The 22,568-nt window shown below is 38.9% G+C and overlaps 1 protein-coding gene across 4 annotated transcripts in view; it reads left to right on the top strand.

Annotated features, from left to right (window-relative positions):
* Nucleotides 1–22,568, top strand: part of LOC115218865 (F-box/WD repeat-containing protein 1A) — a 147,244-nt gene that overhangs the window by 71,967 nt on the left and 52,709 nt on the right. For 2 of the 4 annotated variants that reach the window (XM_029788822.2, XM_029788819.2), the window contains exons 2-4: nt 18,135–18,363; nt 20,478–20,664; nt 21,409–21,520. In XM_029788822.2, the coding sequence (XP_029644682.1) occupies nt 18,135–18,363; nt 20,478–20,664; nt 21,409–21,520 (528 nt within the window). The remainder of the gene's footprint in view (nt 1–18,134; nt 18,364–20,477; nt 20,665–21,408; nt 21,521–22,568) is intronic. The other 2 variants (XM_029788823.2, XM_029788820.2) reach the window with 1 other exon arrangement.

Below are 22,568 nucleotides of genomic sequence, written 5' to 3' on the forward strand. Positions count from 1 at the left end.
ACAGCTACCTGCTGAACTGCCATGTATGTAGTTTTCATCTCCCCGAGTACTTTTAAAGGTCTGGATTGACCTTAGTAAGTGGATTGAACCAGGGACCCTGTGATTGCTCACAGCTACCTGCTGAACTGCCATGTATCTAGTTTTCGTCTCCCCGAGTACTTTTAAAGGTCTGGATTGACCTTAGTAAGTGGATTGAACCAGGGACCCTGTGATTGCTCACAGCTACCTGCTGAACTGCCATGTATGTGGTTTTCATCTCCCCGAGTACTTTTAAAGGTCTGGATTGACCTTAGTAAGTGGATTGAACCAGGGACCCTGTGATTGCTAAGTGAACTTGTTGAGCATTTAGTCATACCTGTGTCATCACACAATCCATGCGCATAATACAGACATGCCGGTACACACCCTCACTCTTGCTATACAAACCGTGCTTGTTTCAATTTGCTTGATTAATGGAAAAACAGGTTCCACACCCCACTTCATGACTGAGTGGTTTACTCTGAATTCAGTTGCTTCAACAAACACTTCCCATCTATTCAAACAGAGAAATGACAGCGTAAAAATAGGAAAACAAAGAAGACAAAAAAAAAAAACAATCCCTTTTTTTTTTTTTTGCTGTCGCCTTTACCTTTTATCTTGTTTCAGTCACTGGATTTTACGGTCATACTGGAGCACTGCCTTGAAGAGTTTAGTTGAACACATCAAACCCAGTGCTTTTTTTTTTAAAGCTGGGTGCTTATTCTATTTGTCTCTTTTGCTTAGCAGCTAAGTTATGGGGATGTAAACAAACCAACATAGTTGTCAAGCAGTGGTGGGGTCAAGCACAGACACATACACGATGGGCTTCGACACAGTTTCTGTCTACCTACCGAATCCACTCACAAGGCATTGGTTGGCCTAGGGCTATAACAGAAGCTACTTGACCAATGTGCTGTGCTGTGAGATTGAGCCAAAACTGTGGTTTGCAAAGCAAGTTTCTAACTACACAGTTGTGCCTGCTCCTGTTAATTTATTTCTTTACTACCCACAAGGGGCTAAACACAGGGGACAAACAAGGACAGACAAACGGATTAAGTTAACATCGACCCCCAGTGCGTAACTGGTACTTAGTTTATCGACCTTGAAAGGATGAAAGGCAAAGTCGACCTCGGAGGAATTTGAACTCAGAACGTAGCGACGGGCGAAATACCTATTTCTTTACTACCCACAAGGGGCTAAACACAGAGGGGACAAACAAGGACAGACAAACAGATTAAGTTGATTACATCGACCCCAGTGCTTAAATGGTACTTAATTTATCGACCCCGAAAGGATGAAAGGCAAAGTCGACCTCGGCGGAATTTGAACCCAGAACGTAGCGATGGGCGAAATACCTATTTCTTTACTACCCGCAAGGGGCTAAACACAGAGGGGACAAACAAGGACAGACAAACGGATTAAGTTGATTACATTGACCCCAGTGCTTAAATGGTACTTACTTTATCGACCCCGAAAGGATGAAAGGCATAGTCGACCTCGGCGGAATTTGAACCCAGAACGTAACAGCAGACAAAATACGGCTACACATTTCGCCCGGTGTGCTAACGGTTCTGCCAGGTCACCGAGTCTATTTTGTTATCCATTTCTGATCTGGTTTTTGATAATCCATTTCACTGTATCATGAATGAGTGTTATGAAGGACTGACATATAATCAGTGATATCAAATTTCATTAATGAAATATAGCCAGGTATTGTTGTGAGTCCAAGGCGTTTGCTTCACAATTATGCAGTTTAGTTTGATTCTATCATAGAAGATTCTATGCCAATGACCTCTCTGAATGAAACGTGAACTTGTGTTTGTTTATTGGCGTAAAAACTTTATGAAAATAATGTTCGTAAAGGGACATAACTCAGATGAACTTAAACAATTTGCTAATAGATGTGGATAAAATGAATAGCAGACTAAGATCTAGGGTTGTTGAAATTGGTGCTTGAAGGTTGTGCTCCAGTGTTTCCGCAGTCCAATGGTTGAAACTGGTAAAAAAAAGAATGAGATATTGTTCTGGTGCAAAAATCACTGAATAAATTTTGAAACTTCAAATGGAAAAAAAACAAACAAAAAAAAAACAAAAAAAACAAAACAAAAAAAAAAACAAAACAAAAAAAGGCGCAGGAGTGGCTGTGTGGTAAGTAGCTTGCTAACCAACCACATGGTTCCGGGTTCAGTCCCACTGCGTGGCATCTTGGGCAAGTGTCTTCTGCTATAGCCCTGGGCCGACCAATGCCTTGTGAGTGGATTTGGTAGACGGAAACTGAAAGAAGCCTGTCGTATATATGTGTATATATATATATATATATATATATATATATATATATATATATATATATATATATGCGTGTGTGTTTGTGTGTCTGTGTTTGTCCCCCTAGCATTGCTTGACAACCGATGCTGGTGTGTTTACGTCACCATCACTTAGCGGTTCGGCAAAAGAGACCGATAGGATAAGTACTGGGCTTACAAAGAATAAGTCCCGGGGTCGATTTGCTTGACTAAAGGCGGTGCTCCAGCGTGGCCGCAGTCAAATGACTGAAAGAAGTAAAAGAGTATAAAGAGAGTTAAGAATTTTGCTAAATTTATACAGTAGCAGCAACATCAGTGACTAGGAAACTTCTAAAGCTATTCATTTTGGCTTGGAATAGCAACCAAATATCTCGCCTCACACACACACCCTACCATTTTAAGATAGGACACTTAGGCAAATGGCCTCGATTCACTTTGATCATGGGTGTGGTCGAGCAAGGCTGTCTGAGAATTAACAACGGCCTATGTGAGGCCTATGAGAAATCTGACCTTGATGAACTAGCTAAGGGGATGACTGGGATAAGGTTAAAATGGAAATAATTGGAAGCTGGAAACTAAAGATAAGGAGACACAAGTGATCCCTATGTGACATGTATGTGTTGGTGTAGTAACAGATATTACAACTGACATAAAGCAGAACAGGTCCATGTTCAACTATCTGTAAATTTTATTGCTTCTGCTCTCTCTCTTATCTCCCTCTTCTCTCTCATTCTCTCTCTTTCTCTCTCTCTCTCTCTTCTCTCTCTCTCTCTCTTCTCTCTCTCTCTCTCTCTCTCTGTCTTTCTCCCCCCCCAGGTCAGCTCTGATTGACCAAACCCAGTAATGTAGGGTATGCATAATACTTATAAAAGTTGATCTAAAAGTAACGCCCTATTTTTTTTGTATCTATTAAACCAAAAAAAACAAAACAGGATTTTGTTCTCTTTCTGAGAGAGAAAAAAAATAAAAATAAAGCCTTTATAAGTATTTTAATATTCAAATATATTTTTTGCTTAACCCTTTCGATACCAACCCGGCTGAAACCGACTCTGGCTCTGAGTACAAATGTCTTGTTTCCATAAGTTTTGAATTAAAATCTTCCACCAAACCTTAGAAACAATTTATTTTCCTAACACTAGCTTAATGATAACTAAGTTATTTTACTAAATTCTTTATCATATTTAAAACTAATTGAAAGAAAAACAGAGCATCTCAAAATAAATACAGTAACAAAAGGGTTAAGCTCCAGTATAGAATCTTAGAATAATTTTCCAAATTTCAAATCCTGACATAAGAAAAAGCTGTTAGGCACTAAAATTACACACACACTCTCTCATGTACACATATAGTTACAATAAAATAAAAATATTAAAAATGAAGTTATTTTAAAGTGTTTGCTGACTAGTCTAAGACAAATTCATTCTATGCGAGAAAGTATTTTTAGCCCTGCTTAAAATAATTTTCCAGGTTAGTATTTGTAAATTTCCAAAGGGAACATTTTTGCATAACCACCAAAATGCTTCAGAATTTGTGCTCATTACCTTTGGCATAGTTAGACTCCTGTGTCTTAGGTTTATACTTTGCATAATATCTACGAATAAATCATGTCATCTGGAGGTCTAAACTTGGCAGTTAGTGTTTGAAAAAAAATTACATGACGCATCGTAAAACATAAATGAATGAAATCTGTATGAGTATTTTATGTCTTGTTGTAAAAACATTTTTGTTTGGCTCACATGTTTCTAAGGGTTGTAACAATTATATTTGTTTTAGATTGATGCTAGAAATATTTTCTTATATAGAATTAAATCACATGCTCTATAGAGTGTTATGCTTTTAATCCGGGAGTGCTTGAAGAATTCTTTTTGTAAAATTGTGTGTGCTAGCTGAAATAGCCTATAGAAAAGGTAGAGAATTTAAATGGGTTGGTTTTTAAAATTTTTTTTTTTAAATAACCACTGTGTATCTGTACATATATACTTAGTACCTTCTTTGTCCGTTACCACTTGTAAAAAAAAAAGCCCTGCAAACCAAAGCTAAGAGAATAGATCTTACAGGTCTATATTTAAGAGATGAGGAATTATGTATATTATTTTACATTTGACGGATATTTGTCCTCATCTTGTTTGTTCTTAACACGTTTCGGCTGATATACCCTCCAGCCTTCATCAGGTGTCTTGGGGGAAATTTTGAACCTGGGTTCTCATTCGTAAGGTATTTTTCAATGTTGTTGTTGTTCAGGTCACTGCCTGGAATCGAACTCGGAATCTTGGGGTTAATAGCCTGCGCTCTTAACCACTATGCTGTATGCCTGTGGGCAATTATGGAGTGAATTTTTAGGGCTTATAAATCTATTTTCCTGTCCTTCCTTAATACCGGTTTCCATATACTATTCATGTCTGCACTCGATCTACTTAGGAGGTTGCTGTGTCCTAGCATATGTGCTGCTTCTTTTAGTTTTCCTATTTTCCAGCTGTGTTCTCTGTCTTATTTTAAAATTATTATTTAAAATAATATGGCGTAGTGGTTAAGAGTGCAGGCTACTAACCCCAAGATTCCGAGTTCAATTCCAGGCAGTGACTTAATAATAATATCGAAAAATAGCTTAGGAATGAGAACCCAGGTTCGAAAGTGAATAATGTAGAATAGATCTTGATAAAGCCTAGGATAGTACAGAAAGTTTGTGATAACCTTGCTGCAGTTCCTCGGGTGAAACTAATGCTGAACCTAGTGCTATTATACGATAGTGAAGTTAAGAGGTAGAACATGATTTCACTGCAAGCCAAGCTTGTACACTGATTGCCTGATGGCCAGGAATCTCCGTGTAAAATGTCTATGCTTGCATCTGAGTGGATTGGTCCCATTTAAGTAAAGTCTATGATGCTAGAACTAAGGGCTAGTTGTTGTAAGTGTATTGAGATTTTGAGTCCTGAACTTCTACGTCCCCACCACATCAGTGGCTGTTAATTAGTACTAGTGTTGCTTGCTGAATTAATCTTCTGTGTCGATGGTCATGGTCACTTGGGTCTCCACAGTAAATATAAGTTGTAGAGGACATACAGCTTCCCATAGTAAATGATGATGATGATCATCATCTTTTGACATCATCATCATCATTGTTCGACCGTGGTCAAGACAATGGAATTTACTATGTCAGGCCAGACTTCACGGTCCATCATAGCATTACGGAGGTCCTGTTGCTGGATGCTTGTATCCCTGGAGATTACATCAGGGTAGGAGAGTGTGCGCCCTCTGGTATCGCGAGCAGATGGCTTCCAGAGGAGAAGAGTAGAAATTACCTCGTTTTCAGCTCTACAACAATGTCCAGCAAACTGGACTCTTCTACCTTTCTTTTGACATAGTTGAACAACCAATTCCAACCAGTCTAGATTTACGGTATATTTGACTTTCACACCCAACCCTGGTGCTTGATTCAGTTGCATTATTCCTCCTTTCAATCAGTGAATACAAAAACGTGGATCATGAGAGCTCCTTTCAAGGGATTATCCCTGAATCATCATCTCACCCTTGTAACTCCCTTTCATTCCATTGATCTTTGCACGTACAGGAGAGTCATCCCCTTTCCCTTTTTGCTTTAACACAATATTGGATGGCCTTTGGCTCTCTGGAGTTCTGCTCTTGGTCAGGTTTTGGTTTTTTATCCTGCAGAATGTCCAATAATCCACCCTCCTTACGAAGCAAACTTGGTGGGGTTGCTGATTTAGCCACCGATAACCTGACCATGCTCCAGGTTGTACTTAGTAGTGCACAAGAGTGACCTGACAGTAAACCGTGGGAGTTTTTGTACAACTACTGAAGGGGTCGTAGGATAACGGGACACAGCTGATCTTAAGTTGTATCATGTGAGCTTGGCTTTGATGGTCTTCCTCACAAAACTAATAATTCATTTATCTATTTTGGAAAGACTGACTAATGAGAGAAAAAAAAAATCTGAAATTGTACTTGAATACAGGGATGAGAGTTCGTTATACATTTTCCCCATTCTTCCTTCATTTGTCTCAATTCTGATATTATCAATCTTAGAAAATTCAACTCCTAAACAGTTAAAATATCCAGCCTGGACAGGAAGAAAAGCAAAATTGATCTTGGCAGAATTTGAACTCAGATATAATAATGCTTCTAATTCAGGGGTAAGATTGGTATTTTGAGGGAAGGGGATTAGTTGAGCCCATTGATCTCAGTATTTGACTTTTTATTTATTTATTTATTTTTGACTCTGGGGGGATGAAATGCAAAGTTGACCTTGGTGGGATCTGAACACAAAATGTAATGAACTACAAGAGACACTCAAAGTATATTTGTTGGTTGCTGTAACATTTTTGCCAATCCAGCTCCTAAAATCCTATCCTCTACTGGCACGAGGCCTGAAATTTTGTGGGGAGAGAGCTAGTTGATTACATCGACCCCCAGTGTCCAACTGGTATTTATTTTATTGATACTGCAAAGATAGAGCTGGAAGAAATGCTGCTTAGCACATTGTCTGGTGTGCTAACAATTCTGCCAGCTTGCTTTGTAATGGTGATATTTGCCACTAGGGCCTATTCATGTGTATTTAAATTACAATAAACATACTACAAAAAATATATATATATGGCTGTGTGGTAAGTAGCTTGCTAACCAATCACATGGTTCTGGGTTCAGTCCCACTGCGTGTCATCTTGGGCAAGTGTCTTCTGCTATAGCCCCGGGCCGACCAATGCCTTGTGAGTGGATTTGGTAGACGGAAACTGAAAGAAGCCTGTCGTATATATGTGTGTGTTTATGTGTCTGTGTTTGTCCCCCTAGCATTGCTTGACAACCGATGCTGGTGTGTTTATGTCCCCGTTACTTAGCGGTTTGGCAAAACAGACCGATAGAATAAGTACTGGGCTTACAAAAGAATAAGTCCCGGGGTCGATTTGCTCGACTAAAGGCGGTGCTCCAGCATGGCCGCAGTCAAATGACTGAAACAAGTAAAAGAATATAAAGAATATAAAAGGGGGGGGGGCTGCAGACAACTATATGAGGAATGAGGTAAGACAGATTTATGTTTCACAGTATATTAGGACAGACTAAAAATGTTTTAAATTGCTCGGTAATTACACCAATTAGGCATAACAGGGACATAATTGAGAAAAAGGATATAATTTAAAAGCAACAGGGCAGTTTAACTACATGCTCAGCATGAGCTACAAATTTTGACTGAGGAGCAGGGTATATAGTCACATTTCTTCGATTTTACATTCCTCTGTATTGCTTGGAAGGGATCCAGTTGGTTCATTTATCTCAATAGGTGGAGTTTACCATCATTGGCCCTAAGACGGAACTGGTGTGAAATTGTTTGCACCGTGGCTTTTTTTTTCTTTTTTTTCGGGGAGAAAGTAGGTATAATATAGCCGAATGGTTAAGAAGTTTGCTTTGCTATAGCCTTGCATTTACTACTAGCAAGCAGTATCGCCCGGTGTTGCTCGGGTTTGTAAGGGAAATAACTATATATGCATTTTTAGAGAGATATAGCCAAAAAATAGCAAAAAAATGCATTAAAAATGGGAAAAAAATTATGGTAAATTTTTTTAAAAATCGTTGACTCATCGTAGACATTTTTAGAGAGTTACTTCCCTTATATAATAGGGAAAAAATGCATTAAAATGGAAAAAAATTATGGTAAATTTTTTTTTAAATTGTAGACTCATTGTAGACGCGCGCTAATACTCAGAAGGGCTCGATATGAATCACGACTATAAGATATCCAGTTTTGGTTAAACTGCACCACAAAATGTGGGAGTAGTTAGGAATCTAAATCGTAGGAGACAGACACACAACTTCACTTTTATATATAAAGATAAGCCTTGTGTTGACCCATTCCCTGGAAGTGAAATTGGGTTACTGGAAACGGTATTGAAGGCTGTTTGGTTGGTATGTACCTATAATTCAAAAAAGAACAGCCTCGTCAAACGGTCATGCTGATTCTACTTGAGAATTACATTGAGTACTCTCTCTTTTACTCTTTTACTTGTTTCAGTCATTTGACTGCGGCCATGCTGGAGCACCGCCTTTAGTCAAGCAAATCGACCCCAGGACTTATTCTTTGTAAGCCCAGTACTTATTCTATCGGTCTCTTTTGCTGAACCACTAAGTGACGGGGACGTAAACACACCAGCATCGGTTGTCAAGCAATGCTAGGGAGACACACAAACACATGTACACATACATATATATATATATATATATATATATATATATACATACATATATACGACAGGCTTCTTTCAGTTTCCATCTACCAAATCAACTCACAAGGCATTGGTCGGCCCAGGGCTATAGCAGAAGACACTTGTTCAAGGTGCCACGCAGTGGGACTGAACCCGGTTCCGGAATATTTATATTACACATGCCCAGAATGCTCATGTTAATTCTGCAGTGGGTAATCTAGCTGATTTGAACAACTGAATCCTCATCGCCAAAGAACAGATCCATCGCCACCACATGGAGAGAAATAATTGTAAATGCTTAGAGGACGTTCTCTTTGAATGTCTGTTTAGGACGAGATTCATATTACGACACCTGCATGGCTTCTGTTGGCTTGGTTATATTTCTCCCATCTCGGCACTGTCTCAAAAGATCATCTTGCCATTCAGGACACCATATCGTCTTTCCAATTATTAAATAGCTGGAAATGAAGACAAATGAGAGTATTCTTTTTACTCTGTTGCCCCCACCCCCACCCTGCCAATTAAACATTTCTACTAAATATCAAAGCAGCTTCTATGTGGTCACTTAACTTGCAAGTAATGGCAATTACATCCCTCTCGCACATATCAAACCCGACCATCTTTAAACCCTTTAATGTTCAGGTTACTCTGTTAAATGCAATACTTTTTCACTCAAGTTGTTTTGAATTAATCATGCATTATCTCATAGCTTGAAATCTCAATGATGTACTCTTTTACTCTCTTTACTTGTTTCAGTCATTTGACTGCGGCCATGCTGGAGCACCGCCTTTAGTTGAGCAAATCGACCCTGGGACTTATTCTTTTTGTAAGCCCAGTACTTATTCTATCGGTCTCTTTTGCCGAACCGCTAAGTAACGGGGACGTAAACACAACAGCATCGGTTGTCAAGCAATGCTAGAGGGACAAACACAGACACACAAACACACATACATATATATATATATATATATACATATATACGACAGGCTTCTTTCAGTGTCCGTCTACCAAATCCACTCACAAGGCATTGGTCGGCCCGGGGCTATAGCAGAAGACACTTGCCCAAGATGTCACGCAGTGGGACTGAACCCGGAACCATGTGGCTGGTTAGCAAGCTACTTACCACACAGCCACTCCTGCGCCTATGTGAATATTTATTTTTAGAATGTCAATGTAGGTTAGGTGCGAGAGGCTAGATATGGCCAGTTGAAATGTAAAACACAGAATATTTGGGCCGGATGTGGCCCGTTTAAACACTAAAGGGCTAAACATGGGCATGTTAGATAACGCAGTTCTAGTTGCATTTGGGGTGGGGTGGGTGCGGGGGTTGGAGAGGGAGGACAGGGTGGTCATAGGTCTATAGTGCTATGTGACACTCCCTCCTAATTGTTGTCTGGAGTTTCACCTGCTGCTGAATCTAGTCTGTATTTCCTCATTTCTGTGAGTCATTGTTGTTTGTCAGTCAGCCAGTCATCTTCACTTGTAAATATTATGGCCCGGGGAGAGAGAAAGAGCAAGCGCTGGAGTGTCCTTCAATTTTGGCTTGTATAAACATTAGATTGTGTTTTCTCTCATTGCTGTTCTTACCTTCGTTTGGACCTTAGATTCAAAGTTTTTTTATTTTGTGAAGATTAAAAAACATACCATTTTTTGGGGGGGGAAATTTTAGGCTTTATGATGTAATGCTTGTGTATCCTGTATATATGTGTGTGTGTGTATAACCTGTTACTAATTCTCTATTGTATATGTATTTGTTACACAAACACCAGTTTTTACAACCACTTTTGAATATCCTGTTATACACCAAATTCTACCACACACACACACACACTCTCTCTCTCTCTCTGTCGCTCGCACACACTTTACATTGTTAGCTTAAGTCCGCTTTGCTTTTCATACTCCAGGATCAATAAAATAAGTCCTGGTATTGATGTAACTGGCTTGACCTTAAAAGGCAGTGCAATAGCATGGCAACAGCCCAATGGCCAAACCCACTGAATACTCATACTCAATAAAATTTGTTTTCATTGTGTTTATTACAAAATTTGAATTGTTATTTTAAACTCCTATGTTACTTATGGCCCATCCTATTTAAATTACATTTTTCCTCATTGTTAATTTGATCTCCAGAGTATTTTTTTTTTTTATATAATTCACTATGTTTCAGTTGGTTTAATTTCCAATCACCATGTGTCTGATTCCTTGATGTGTGTGTAACTCTTACGTTAGATTTAATCCAGAAACTTCTATTGCTTAATTAAAGATAGTTCTTACCCAAGCAGTCACCAGTGTGTACAGTCTGGGATTATATCCATATACACATTCAGGAATGAGACTTGATAATGGTTGTAAATGAAACTGATTGAAATATGTGGATCTAAGCATACACACACATGGACACGCACGCGTGCGCGACGGGCTTCTTTCAGTTTCCGTCTACCAAATCCACTCACAAGGCTTTGGTCGGCCCGAGGCTATAGTAGAAGACACTTGCCCAAGGTGCCACGCAGTGGTACTGAACCCGGAACCATGTGGTTGGTAAGCAAGCTACTTACCACACAGCCAATCCTACGCCTATGCAGATAAGAAAAATTCAAAGAATTGTATAAGACAAATGCTCACTCTGTGTGTATGTATATTTGTGTATACACCATAAGTATGCACACACATGTATGTTTATATGTGTACATGTTTACATTCCTGTGTACATGTGTAATATATAGTTTATAGATTAGAGACAGGTATTCTTCGTAGAGAATTCACTTTGTAGTGCTCAAGAAATTTAAACTTGAGCGGGTAGAGGAGTAAAGGTAAGGACAAGCAAGTTCGGCAAGACAATATACAAAAAATATTAAATAAATTTAATATAAAAAATGTGTTTGCATATAAAAAAAGGTCTGATTTACACAGAATAGAAATGATGTCAGGAATTAAAGGGGTTGAATAATTTAATTCCTGATATTTCTATTCTGTGTAAGTTGGACCATTTTATGTGTAAACATTCAATATTTCTAATTTCGGTGATCAGTAAATAAATTTTACTGAAAATAGTATATATTTGCGAAGAGGTTGCAGTCATCTCAGCGAGCGAGACTGGCTACCCTGGACTGACGACGAGCAATAGACTCAGAAACCTATGTCTTCAGGTGCCTTGTCCCGGCTTGCGGGGGGTGATTGCCTCCCCTTTACAAATACAAAGACACAGAAAATGTATCATAGCCGACAGGAGACGTCGATGTTTCCTAGGGCTAAATGGCGGTGGTGTAATTCCGTTACGGGACTGTCACATTGAGTTGACCGTATACGACCACTATACTGCTCCACCACCGCTCATGTCTCTGAGACATTTAGAAATTCAATATTTCTAATAACATGTATTTAATATTTTTTGTATATCTATTTACATGTATGGGTGTGCATGTGAATACATAATTGGTTGGCTGTCTTCATATTGTTTTGTGTGTATACCATATGTATATACATGGTATACTGTGATGTGCGTTTTGTAATGCATCATTCTGTACACCAGTTTCTCTGAGTACCTTGTGTAACAGCACACTGTTGCAGCTGTATATTCATCCTTAAACCACTTTTGTAGTGCATTTAGCAGAGTCCATTCCATTGTAAGCATTTGAGTGAGTGTTCGTTGGTTTGAGCACTGCCTCTTTCCACCAATCTTAGTTGCTTCCAAAAATGGCCATGGTTTGTTGTTTCTCATCTTCTCAACCAGTGGTTTTCAATCTTTTGGATTTCACTATGCTCTTCTAACCCCTCCCATTTTGGAAAAAAAAAACAGATGTAAAAATGAATAAAATTAACGAACTTTGCATGGAAAATTTTATACACACACACACACACACACACACACACACACACACACACACACACACACACAGGCTTCTTTCAGTCTCCGTCTGCCAAATCCATTCACAAGGCTTTGGTCGGCCCAAGGCTATAGAAGACACTTGCCCAAGGTGCCACGCAGTGAGACTGAGCCCGGAACCATGTGGTTGGTAAGCAAGCTACTTACCACACAGCCACTCCTGTGCCATTATATATGTATATATAATATATAAAACTATTGCGTACATTGTTTTATTAACCATTCTTGTGACTGTTACGAATATTGTCCTGAGATGCTCACGCTTCAGCATGGGTTTTCCAAAGTCCTTAAAATTCTATTTTGGAAAATCTGTAGTAGTCACACTCAGGTTGCCCTTGAAGTACACCATTGTACTGTGGAGTGCTGTTTGAGAGGCCCTGCTCTAAGCCATAGTAAAATGGAATCCACACACTCGTGCACACATTCACACTCATTCATGCACTGACATATTTGAGCGTTTACTCACTCATTTACACCATTTACTCGTGTTCACTCGCACGCTCTTCCGTTTACACTCCTTACATAAACACTTTCACAGAGGCATGTATTTACTTATCACCATGAAATTTTACACCTCATCATGTACCTTATCACCATGAAATTTTACACCTCATGTCCCCACCCTGCTCTGAATATGATCATATCACATGCACGTCATATATATATATATATATATATGCACACATTCCTGCTACATTTATGCACATGCATATTCAGAATCCAAATGGAATGAAAGAGGTAATTTAAAACCAGTTTGGTCTCATCATTGACTTCCTTAATTGAGAACAAGTTAAAAATTGATGGTTGAACCAATAAAAATGCAGAGATTTTTCTGGTGCTGTTGTCTACTATATTGAAATGTTTAAATGTTTTAGTTAGCCTGCCCCTTGGTCTGTGATGACTGAGCTTGACAGCAGTTGTAAGGTAGATGATACGGGGTAAGTGCAGTTCATCTCGGTATGAGGCTGGCTACTTGTAAATTGTTTTGCGTTGCTCTTATCCACCCCCCTCCACCACCATACCTTTATCTCTCCTCCTCCCTCTCTCTCTCTAACGAGAAATAAGGCTGGAGAAGAAATGCCTGTCGCAAAGTGTGTTTCGTAAAAGATGGAAGTCTATAGCAAGTATGTTGCGAGTGAAAGAACCTGTTTAATCGAGAATGTAAAAAAAGTAGAAATCAAAGTCTTCAGTGTGAGTATGTGGTTTGTGGGGTCAACCGCATCCTCCTCTTCATTTTTTGTTATTCACTCATTCTCATTTACTTGTTTCAGTCATTTGACTGCGGCCATGCTGGAGCACCGCCTTTAGTCGAGCAAATCGACCCCGGGACTTATTTTTTGTAAGCCCAGTACTTATTCTATCGGTCTCTTTTGCCGAACTGCTAAGTGACGGGGACGTAAACACACCAGCATTGGTTGTCAAGCAATGCTAGGGGGACAAACACAGACACACAAACATACACATACATATATATATATACATATATATGATGGGCTTCTTTCAGTTTCCGTCTACCAAATCCACTCACAAGGCATTGGTTGGCCTGGGCTATAGCAGAAGACACTTGCCCAAGATGCCACACAGTGGGACTGAACCCGGAACCATGTGGTTGGTTAGCAAGCTACTTACCACACAGCCATATTTTAAGTGTTTGTTTATTCATACGTTTCGTCTCATTCGATACCCTGACCCCCAACGTTTGTTTTGTCCCCTCTTTTTCTCAACCTTATGGTGAATAAAGAAATACTCTCTCTCTCTCTCTCTGCATTGAGCATTTTATGGTGTTGTATGGAGAAGCTGTATGTGCAGCATCATCATCATCATCATTTAACGTCCTCTTTCTATGCTGGCATGGGTTTGACGATTTGACAGGGAACCGGCTAGCAGGGAGCTGTCCAGATTCTGTTGTGGTGTGGTGTGGTTTCTACAGCTGGATGCCCTTCCTAACGCCAGACTGTGCTGGGTGCTTTTGACATGCCACTGGCATGAGTGCATTTATGTAGCATTGGCATGGGTACGATAACACATATGTATGCATATCTTGTGGAAATAACTGTAGCATCAATTGTAAGATACTTCGGTTCCTGATGAGCCCCTTCCTTAATCCTATAAATTGTGAGGGAAATTTCCTTAGGGAAGTATTCTGAATACAAAATATAAATACAATTAATGTTGTGAGTTGAAAAAACAGTAATCAATTGGGATTAACTATATTTGGAGACAAAATATGCATATTTTTTGCTAAAGAGGTCTAATAATGCTGAAACATATCTGCTTTCACCAGTTGGCTTAAAGATCAGATTTATCTTCGTATTTTCTACATTTTCAAAATATCAAGTTAGTTACCCCCTTGCCTTTTTCTTTCTTTCTTTTCTTTTACTTGTTTCAGTCATTTGACTGCAGCCATGCTGGAGCACTGCCTTTAGGCGAGCAAATTGACCCCGGGACTTATTCTATTGGTCTCTTTTTGCTGAACCACTAAGTGAAGGGGACTTAAACACACCAGCATCGGTTGTCAAGCAATGCTAAGGGGACAAACACGGGCACACAAACACACACACACATACATATATACGACAGGCTTCTTGCAGTTTCCGTCTACCAAATCCACTCGAGGCATTGGTCGGCCCAGGGCTATAGCTGGAGACACTTGCCCAAGGTGCCACACAGTGGGACTGAACCCGGAACCATGTGGTTGGTTAGCAAGCTACTTACCACACAGCCACTCCTGCGCCTTTTTTTTTTTTGTTAACAGATTAACCCTGCAGAATCTCTGCAGATTATAGGTGTTTCCAACACACTATATTAAATGTGAGAGCTTATCTTAATCCTTTCGACTTGAGAGTAGTTGTTCCAGCCATGACAACACTGTCTTTTATTCAGCTAGTGTGTTTTTGTGCTACTTTAATGTCCTTCCTTTTTTTTTTTTTAAAGACAGTCGTGTGTGATTTGAGAGATTTTATTGCTATTTCTGGCAAATTGACAGACTGTTCAGAGCCCCCCTCATCTTTTAATGTTGATAATTTTATTTTATTCGAGACTGTACAAAAGCTCTCTTTCATTTAATATTTAGAGTTTAAATGTTGAATTGAAGTTGTTTTATTTGTTTCGGTCATTTGACTGCAGCCATTCTGGAGCAATGCCTTGAAGGGTTTAGTTCAACAAATTGACCGCAGGAGTTAAGTCTAGTACTTATTCTATCAGCAGTCTCTTTTGCTGAACTGTTAAGTTACAGGGTCATAAACACACCAACACCAGCTGTCAGGCAGCGATGGAAGGACAGACAGACAGACAGACACACATATATGATGGGCTTCTTTCAGTTTCCATCTACCAAGTCCATTCACAAAACTTTGGTTGGCTTGAAACTATAGTAGAAGACACTTGCCCAAGGTGCCATGCAGTGGGACTGAACCCAGAACCATGTGGTTGGGAAGCAAGCTTCTTACCACACAGCTATGCCTGTGCCTATTAGTATAAATAATAGAACATTTATCTATTGAAAATCTCAGTACTGAGAATAGGGTCAGATTTATTATAAAGTTAATTTTGACTGAAACTTCACTGCTTAGCATTTGGATTTTTGTTAAATGCTGTGCTTATTTATCTACATTGTTTTGAATTAATCCTGCATTATCTTGTGGCTTCGAGATTTTGATAACGTGATTATTTTTAGAATGACATTGTAGAGCGTGCGTGAGAGGCTAGATCTGGCTGGCTTGGGCATAAAACAGGTAGACTGTTTTTGTTGGATACGATCAGTTTAAATGCTAAAGAGTTTAAGACTCTGTCTTAAGGCGGCGAGCTGGCAGAAACGTTAGCACACCGGGCGAAATGCTTAGCGGTATTTCGTCTGCGTTACGTTGTGAGTTCAAATTCCGCCGAGGTCGACTTTGCCTTTCCTTCTTTCGGGGTCGATAAATTAAGTACCAGTTACGCACTGGGGTCGATGTAATCGACTTAATACCTATGTCTGTCCTTGTTTGTCCCCTCTGTGTTTAGCCCCTTGTGGGTAATAAAGAAATAGGTTTAAGACCCTGTCAACACAAATGTTTTTTGTGTTTAATGATGTTTCCTTGACATTAATGCTTCCTTGACACCTCTCACTCATAATGACTTTATATTTTGGCAGAATTCCTTATTTTTCTTAGATTTTATACCTCTTAACCATGATCAAGGAAGATCTGGAGAGAATTATCTAACCTCATTTTCCTGGAATGTAGCACAAGTGAAACCAAAGCCTTAGTTTTTGGATGACATAGAGAGACAGTGCAGTTCAGTACTGTTAATATTACTACCAGTTAAGTTCTTGAAAGCCAATGAAACAGATTTGATGGAAATATCAGAGGCTTAACGATAAGTTCAACACCTCAGGAATGCCTTATTGCTGTAATTATTTAGTTGCTGATATGTGCATCACATCTCTCTGCACATATTGGTATCATTGTCACTGTAGGTCTCTATCTTTATATAAGGCATGTTACCTCTGATGTGTACAACCTTCAGTCTTAGGCCAGCGTGGGGAAACCTTTATATGGCCACTCAACCTGCTAGAAATAGCTACCAAATCTCTACTCTCTTACCATTTTGAAAATAGAAACATTGAACAGTGGTGTAATCCTTGATGTATGAAACAACTGTATGGTCATAGCTGCAATGCCTTTGATCATAGGTCTGTTTGTTTAGGGTTCACTTAAGGATAAACAACTCCTTCAGCCTCTTCTCCCAGCTGAAAGTCCTCCACCTTCACAACCATGCAGTATCTGCTCTGTTTCCCTCTGATAGTCTTCTCCAGTCTCTGCTTGTTCTCTACCATCACTGTGATTGTTTATCAAGTCCTTCTAAATCCCCGACCTTCATTGTCATATAATTATACATCCAATAAGTGTATACTACACAGTTGCCATAATCCTCGCAGGCTGTCTACTTTAATTTCTATGTGTTTCACTGCTACATGGTAACATGTCTTTGCTGAAAGAATCCATTTTGTTGTTGTTGTCAACACGGACTGGGCTTCTCTTAACACTGGAATTCATTATAATCTGGGTTTTTTTTGTTTGTTTTTAGATTCTTTTATTTGAGGTGGGGTATTTTATCCCTAGCAAAATACGTTTATGAATAAAAATATAGTTACCATTAAGTTTTTATAAAAACTGGCGACCGACCCGACTGGCCTCCGTGCCGGTGGCACGTAAAAAGCACCCACTACACTCATGGAGTGGTTGGCGTTAGGAAGGACATCAAGCTGTAGAAACACTGCCAGATCAGACTGGGCCTGGTGCAGCCTTCTGGCTTCCCAGACCCCAGTTGAACCATCCAACCCATGCTAGCATAGAAAGCAGACGTTAAACGACGACGATGATGATATTAACCAGATACAAAAATAAAGTATATAAAAATATAGTTACCATTCAGTTAATCTTGATCCAAATAACTTATCAAAGCCATTCTAGTTGTGACTGTTTCAGCTTTGTTAGGGTTATCAAGGATTGCTTCACCCAAAGAACATATTGTATGGTGTGATTTAAGGATTTGTTCACTATTTTTCGTAGGTTGAGCAGTGATATAGAAGCTCTATCATTGGCTCATTAAAATACCAGTAATACCTTGCATTAAATAAAACCCATTATCACAATCTTATTCTTTAAAAATTGTTCTTGTAGCTAACGAAAAATATATTTTACTAAAATGCTTTTTTTTTCTCTTTTCTGGTTATAGGTCGAAAGTGCTGCAAATGTTGAAAGTATTTCCAAGAAAACACAAGAGCCCTCCTCACAATACTTAAAAGACCGTGATATCTGTTTAGCATACTTTGAACAGTGGTGTGAACATGACCAGGTGGAATTTGTACAGCTACTCTGTTCCCGCATGTGTCATTATCAACATGGTCAGATCAACACATTCCTTAAACCTATGTTGCAGAGAGATTTTATTTCGGCCTTACCTGGTCAGTATTTTGCTTCCGGATGGGAGACCTTCCTCTGGAAATTTGTTTTTTTTTCAAAATTTTAAAGTTTTAAAAATTTCTCTAAGGGTCCTTATTTTCAATTATGTACATTTAAAAAAAAAAAAATTAAGTTGTCATTCACCATATCTTAACCACATAAATATTTGTAGTTTTGGTTACCAAATCTTAATCGTTAAGGTATTTAATACAATGCTATACACAGTCAACTAGTCATTTCCCACTGTTGAATAAAAATTATCGGATCTTTTCGGTTTGAACGGCAGTTTTTCCTAGCAGTGTCATATGAAATTGTCACCCATAATTATGACCCTAGTATCGATCTATTGCATTTCAATCTGTGTTAGGGTTAGTTAGGGGAGGTTAGGGGTGGGGGGAAGGGTATCTTTTTCTTCTTCACAAATGTAAATAAACACAATCTATTTCTTAAACGAGGGACATATTCATACGGCACAGAAAGTTTTTTTTACCGCAATGGACGTCAGTGATTGGTTGAAATTGAAGAAGAAAAACAACAAATATCTTACAAACCATAGAATTTTCTCAAAGCCAAGAGAAAAAGATGTTTTATAAACACATTCTACCAGTATACAAAGTTTAAAAGTGTTTAGTTACATGGAAATTATTTTAAAAAACTGCCGTTCAAACCGAAAAGATCCAAATTGTCTCCTTATCTGTCTCTGTTTCCTACTTTTGTAATAGTTTTAGTTCTTGAGTACTTCCAGACGTAGGTAATTTTGGTAAATATACTTGGCCAGTGCCCTGTAGCCTGTATAGCATAGTTTGCCAAGGCCTAGGGCTGCCGTTGGACTTTGGCTTAATTTAGCTGGTCCAACAAGAATGGTTGTTAAAATTATTGGGGTTTTAGAAATGATTTAAGAAATTCAGGGCTCTACTGTATGATGCCAATCTATTGTATGTTGGCATAGATCAGCTTTTAAATCGATACTAGTATTTGATTACTACTCTGAGTTGACTGACACCCTCTCTGAACCACAGGAGAAAGCAAAGCAGTGTCAACATTTGTGGGATTTGAAGAGAAAATGAACAGAAAGAAGAAAAAAACATAAACTGCAAACTATTTAGTTCAATGTTCAAATCATTCTGTTGACTACCATTCCGCATCATCATCATTGTTTAACGTCCGCTTTTCATGCTAGCATGGGTTGGACGGTTCGACCGGGGTCTGGTAAGCCATGGAGGCTGCACCAAACTCTAGTCTGATCTGGCAGTGTTTCTACAGCTGGATGCCCTTCCTAATGCCAACCACTCAGTGAGTGTAGTGGGTGCTTTTTACATGCCAGGCAAGGCTGGAAACGGCCACGATCTGTTGGTGCTTTTTACGTGCCACCGGCACGGAAGCCAGTCAAGGCGGCGCTGGCACCGGCCACGGTCAGATGGTGCTTGAATCAAAGACTATGTAGCTAGAATGCCTTTGATCCCAAGTTCACCCTATCGTGGTTGATCTATGGTTTGACAACAGCACCAACAGAAATACATAGCTTAACCCTTACAGAGATCTTCCTAAATAACTATTACTCTTTTACTTGTTTCAGTCATTTGACTGTGGCCATGCTGGAGCACTGCCTTTAGTCGAGCAAATCGACCCCGGGACTTATTCTTTGTAAGCCCAGTACTTATTCTATCGGTCTCTTTTGCCGAACTGCTAAGTGACGGGGACGTAAACACACCAGCATCGGTTGTCAAGCAATGCTAGGGGGACAAACACACACACACACACACACACACACACACACACACACACGCATACGTATATATACATATATACGACGGGCTTCTTTCAGTTTCCGTCTACCAAATCCACTTACAAGGTATTGGTCAGCCTGGGGCTATAGCAGAAGACACTTGCCCAAGATGCCACGCAGTGGGACTGAACCCGGAACCCTGTGGTTGGTAAGCAAGCTACTTACCACACAGCCACTCCTGCGCCTATTGTCTTTTTTTTTTTTTTTTCTAATCTTGTAGCGGTAGCTTTCTTCTGGGTGTTTTTGTATTATTACCCTACTGTCTTGTTTTTTTCTAAAAGACCATTGTTGCTATGTTCAGTGTTTATGTTTGTTTGTTTGTTTGTTTAGGCAAAGGACTCGATCACATAGCAGAAAACATTCTCACATATTTGGATGCGAAGAGTTTATGTTCGGCAGAACTTGTTTGTAAAGAATGGTACCGAGTTATATCTGAAGGTATGTTATGGAAGAAATTAATTGAAAGAATGGTACGGACAGACACACTGTGGAGAGGCTTGGCTGAAAGACGAGGCTGGTGAGTAAACCATCTTTTTGCTCTGTTGACCTTTCTTCCTTCACACTTAACGCTATGTTCTTCATGCAGTAGGCAACCCTGGGACATGTTCCCCATGTCATTACTTTCTTCTGTTAAATCTCCTTTTCTGTAGTCAACTGGTTCTTTCCCTACCCCTTAGCGCTTTCTCTTTTTCTCTCTTTCTGTAATTTACTTCTTTCTTTCTCTCTTTGTATTTGTATTTGACTCACACTCTTCTTTCCGTTTCGCGTGTACACACACACACACACACACACACACTCTGTTTTATTTGTCTAGCTCTCTCACACACACACACACACTCTCTCTCTCTCTCTCTCTCTCTCTCTCTCTCTCTATATATATATATATATATATATATATATATATATATATATATATATATATATACACACACACACACACACACACATTTCTTTGTCTCACTCTCTGTATTTTCTTCTCTCACTCCTTCCTTCCTTCCTTCTTTCTGTCTCTCTCTCTCTGTGGTTCATTTTCTCTGACTCTTTCCTCTCTCTATTTGTAGATGACTCACTCTCTCTGTATGTGACTCTCTCTCTCTCTCTCTAGTTGCCTGATTTTTTTCCAGCCCCTCTCCCATATGTTCCATCCCTCCTCTTCCTACTCCCTCCCCCACCTCTGTTCTATATTTCCTATCTTTCTCCCACCCTTTTCCCTCCCCTCTTCACCCTCTCTCCTGTCTCTACCTATACTTAAAGTCAATAGTCCTTCAATGTGTTTCAGGGGTCAATACTTATTTAGACCAAAATACTGTGAAACACCAAAAGACCACAAATTCTACAGATCATTGTACCCACAGATAATTGAAGATATTGAGGTGAGGCACTCACATTTTGTTGTTTGTCATTTGCTAAACCATGAAGGCCATATCTTATTTATTAAAAAGACCTTGCTCTGACTCTTCTAGAACTTTTTATCTCTAAGTAAAGAAACTCGAAACCATTATTAACCATATTTATGAAGGAATTGTACTACAGTACATCAAGTTGTGGCACAAATGGTACACTCTTGTTCAGTGCTGCAGGGTATCTGGGTTCAAATTCTTCAGGAATGGCATTGATGTTTCTTTTTCTTTTTTACCTTCTAACCTTTTGTTTGTGGGGTTGTTGGGATAAAGTAAAAAAAAAAAAAGTATATATATATATATATGTGTGTGTGTGTGTGTGTGTATATATATATATATATAATGTGGTAAAACAAAATGAGTACTCAAAACACATAGTAAAGTGAAATATGTGTTATAGCAGTTACAAACTTATTTTCATAAAACATTAAATTTATTTATTAAAATTTTTCTGACTAGGAAAACAAAGTTCTGTCACTGGAAAATGGATAACAATGATAAATGTTATATGTTGCACACTTTAGAAAAGTCTTGCATATCTTTACTATTCCACTTGCAGATTGTATTTGTAAAGTGTATATCAGATTGAAAATCTTAGTTTCTCTAGATTACTTAAACATTTTCTAGCATAAGCAAGTGTACCAATAATTATTGGTATAAGTGTGGATTTATAATCAGGGGAGCAGAGCTGAAGGCTGCAAAGCAGTTGTCCATCGATATTTTTTTCCCCAGTGTATTTGAGATATTCACATCTGCAGAGCAGCTGATCTCTGTGACTATGCATAATTTTTTTTTTCTTTCTGTCCCAAATAACTTTATCACTAGTAGAAGCTTTGATGGAAATGTTTCACTAATATACCTTGAGTTGATATGTATGTATTCAATAACAGATGTTATTTATATTTATCCCAGATGGCATTGTATATTGTTTCAACATCATGAAGGTAGTATCTTGATGAAACTTTTGGGCAACAGCTGATCATATGAATTATGTTCTCCAAAAGAGTGACGTAATTGACAT

The sequence above is a fragment of the Octopus sinensis genome, linkage group LG14 (assembly GCF_006345805.1).
Source record: "Octopus sinensis linkage group LG14, ASM634580v1, whole genome shotgun sequence".
Lineage (NCBI taxonomy): Eukaryota > Metazoa > Mollusca > Cephalopoda > Octopoda > Octopodidae > Octopus > Octopus sinensis.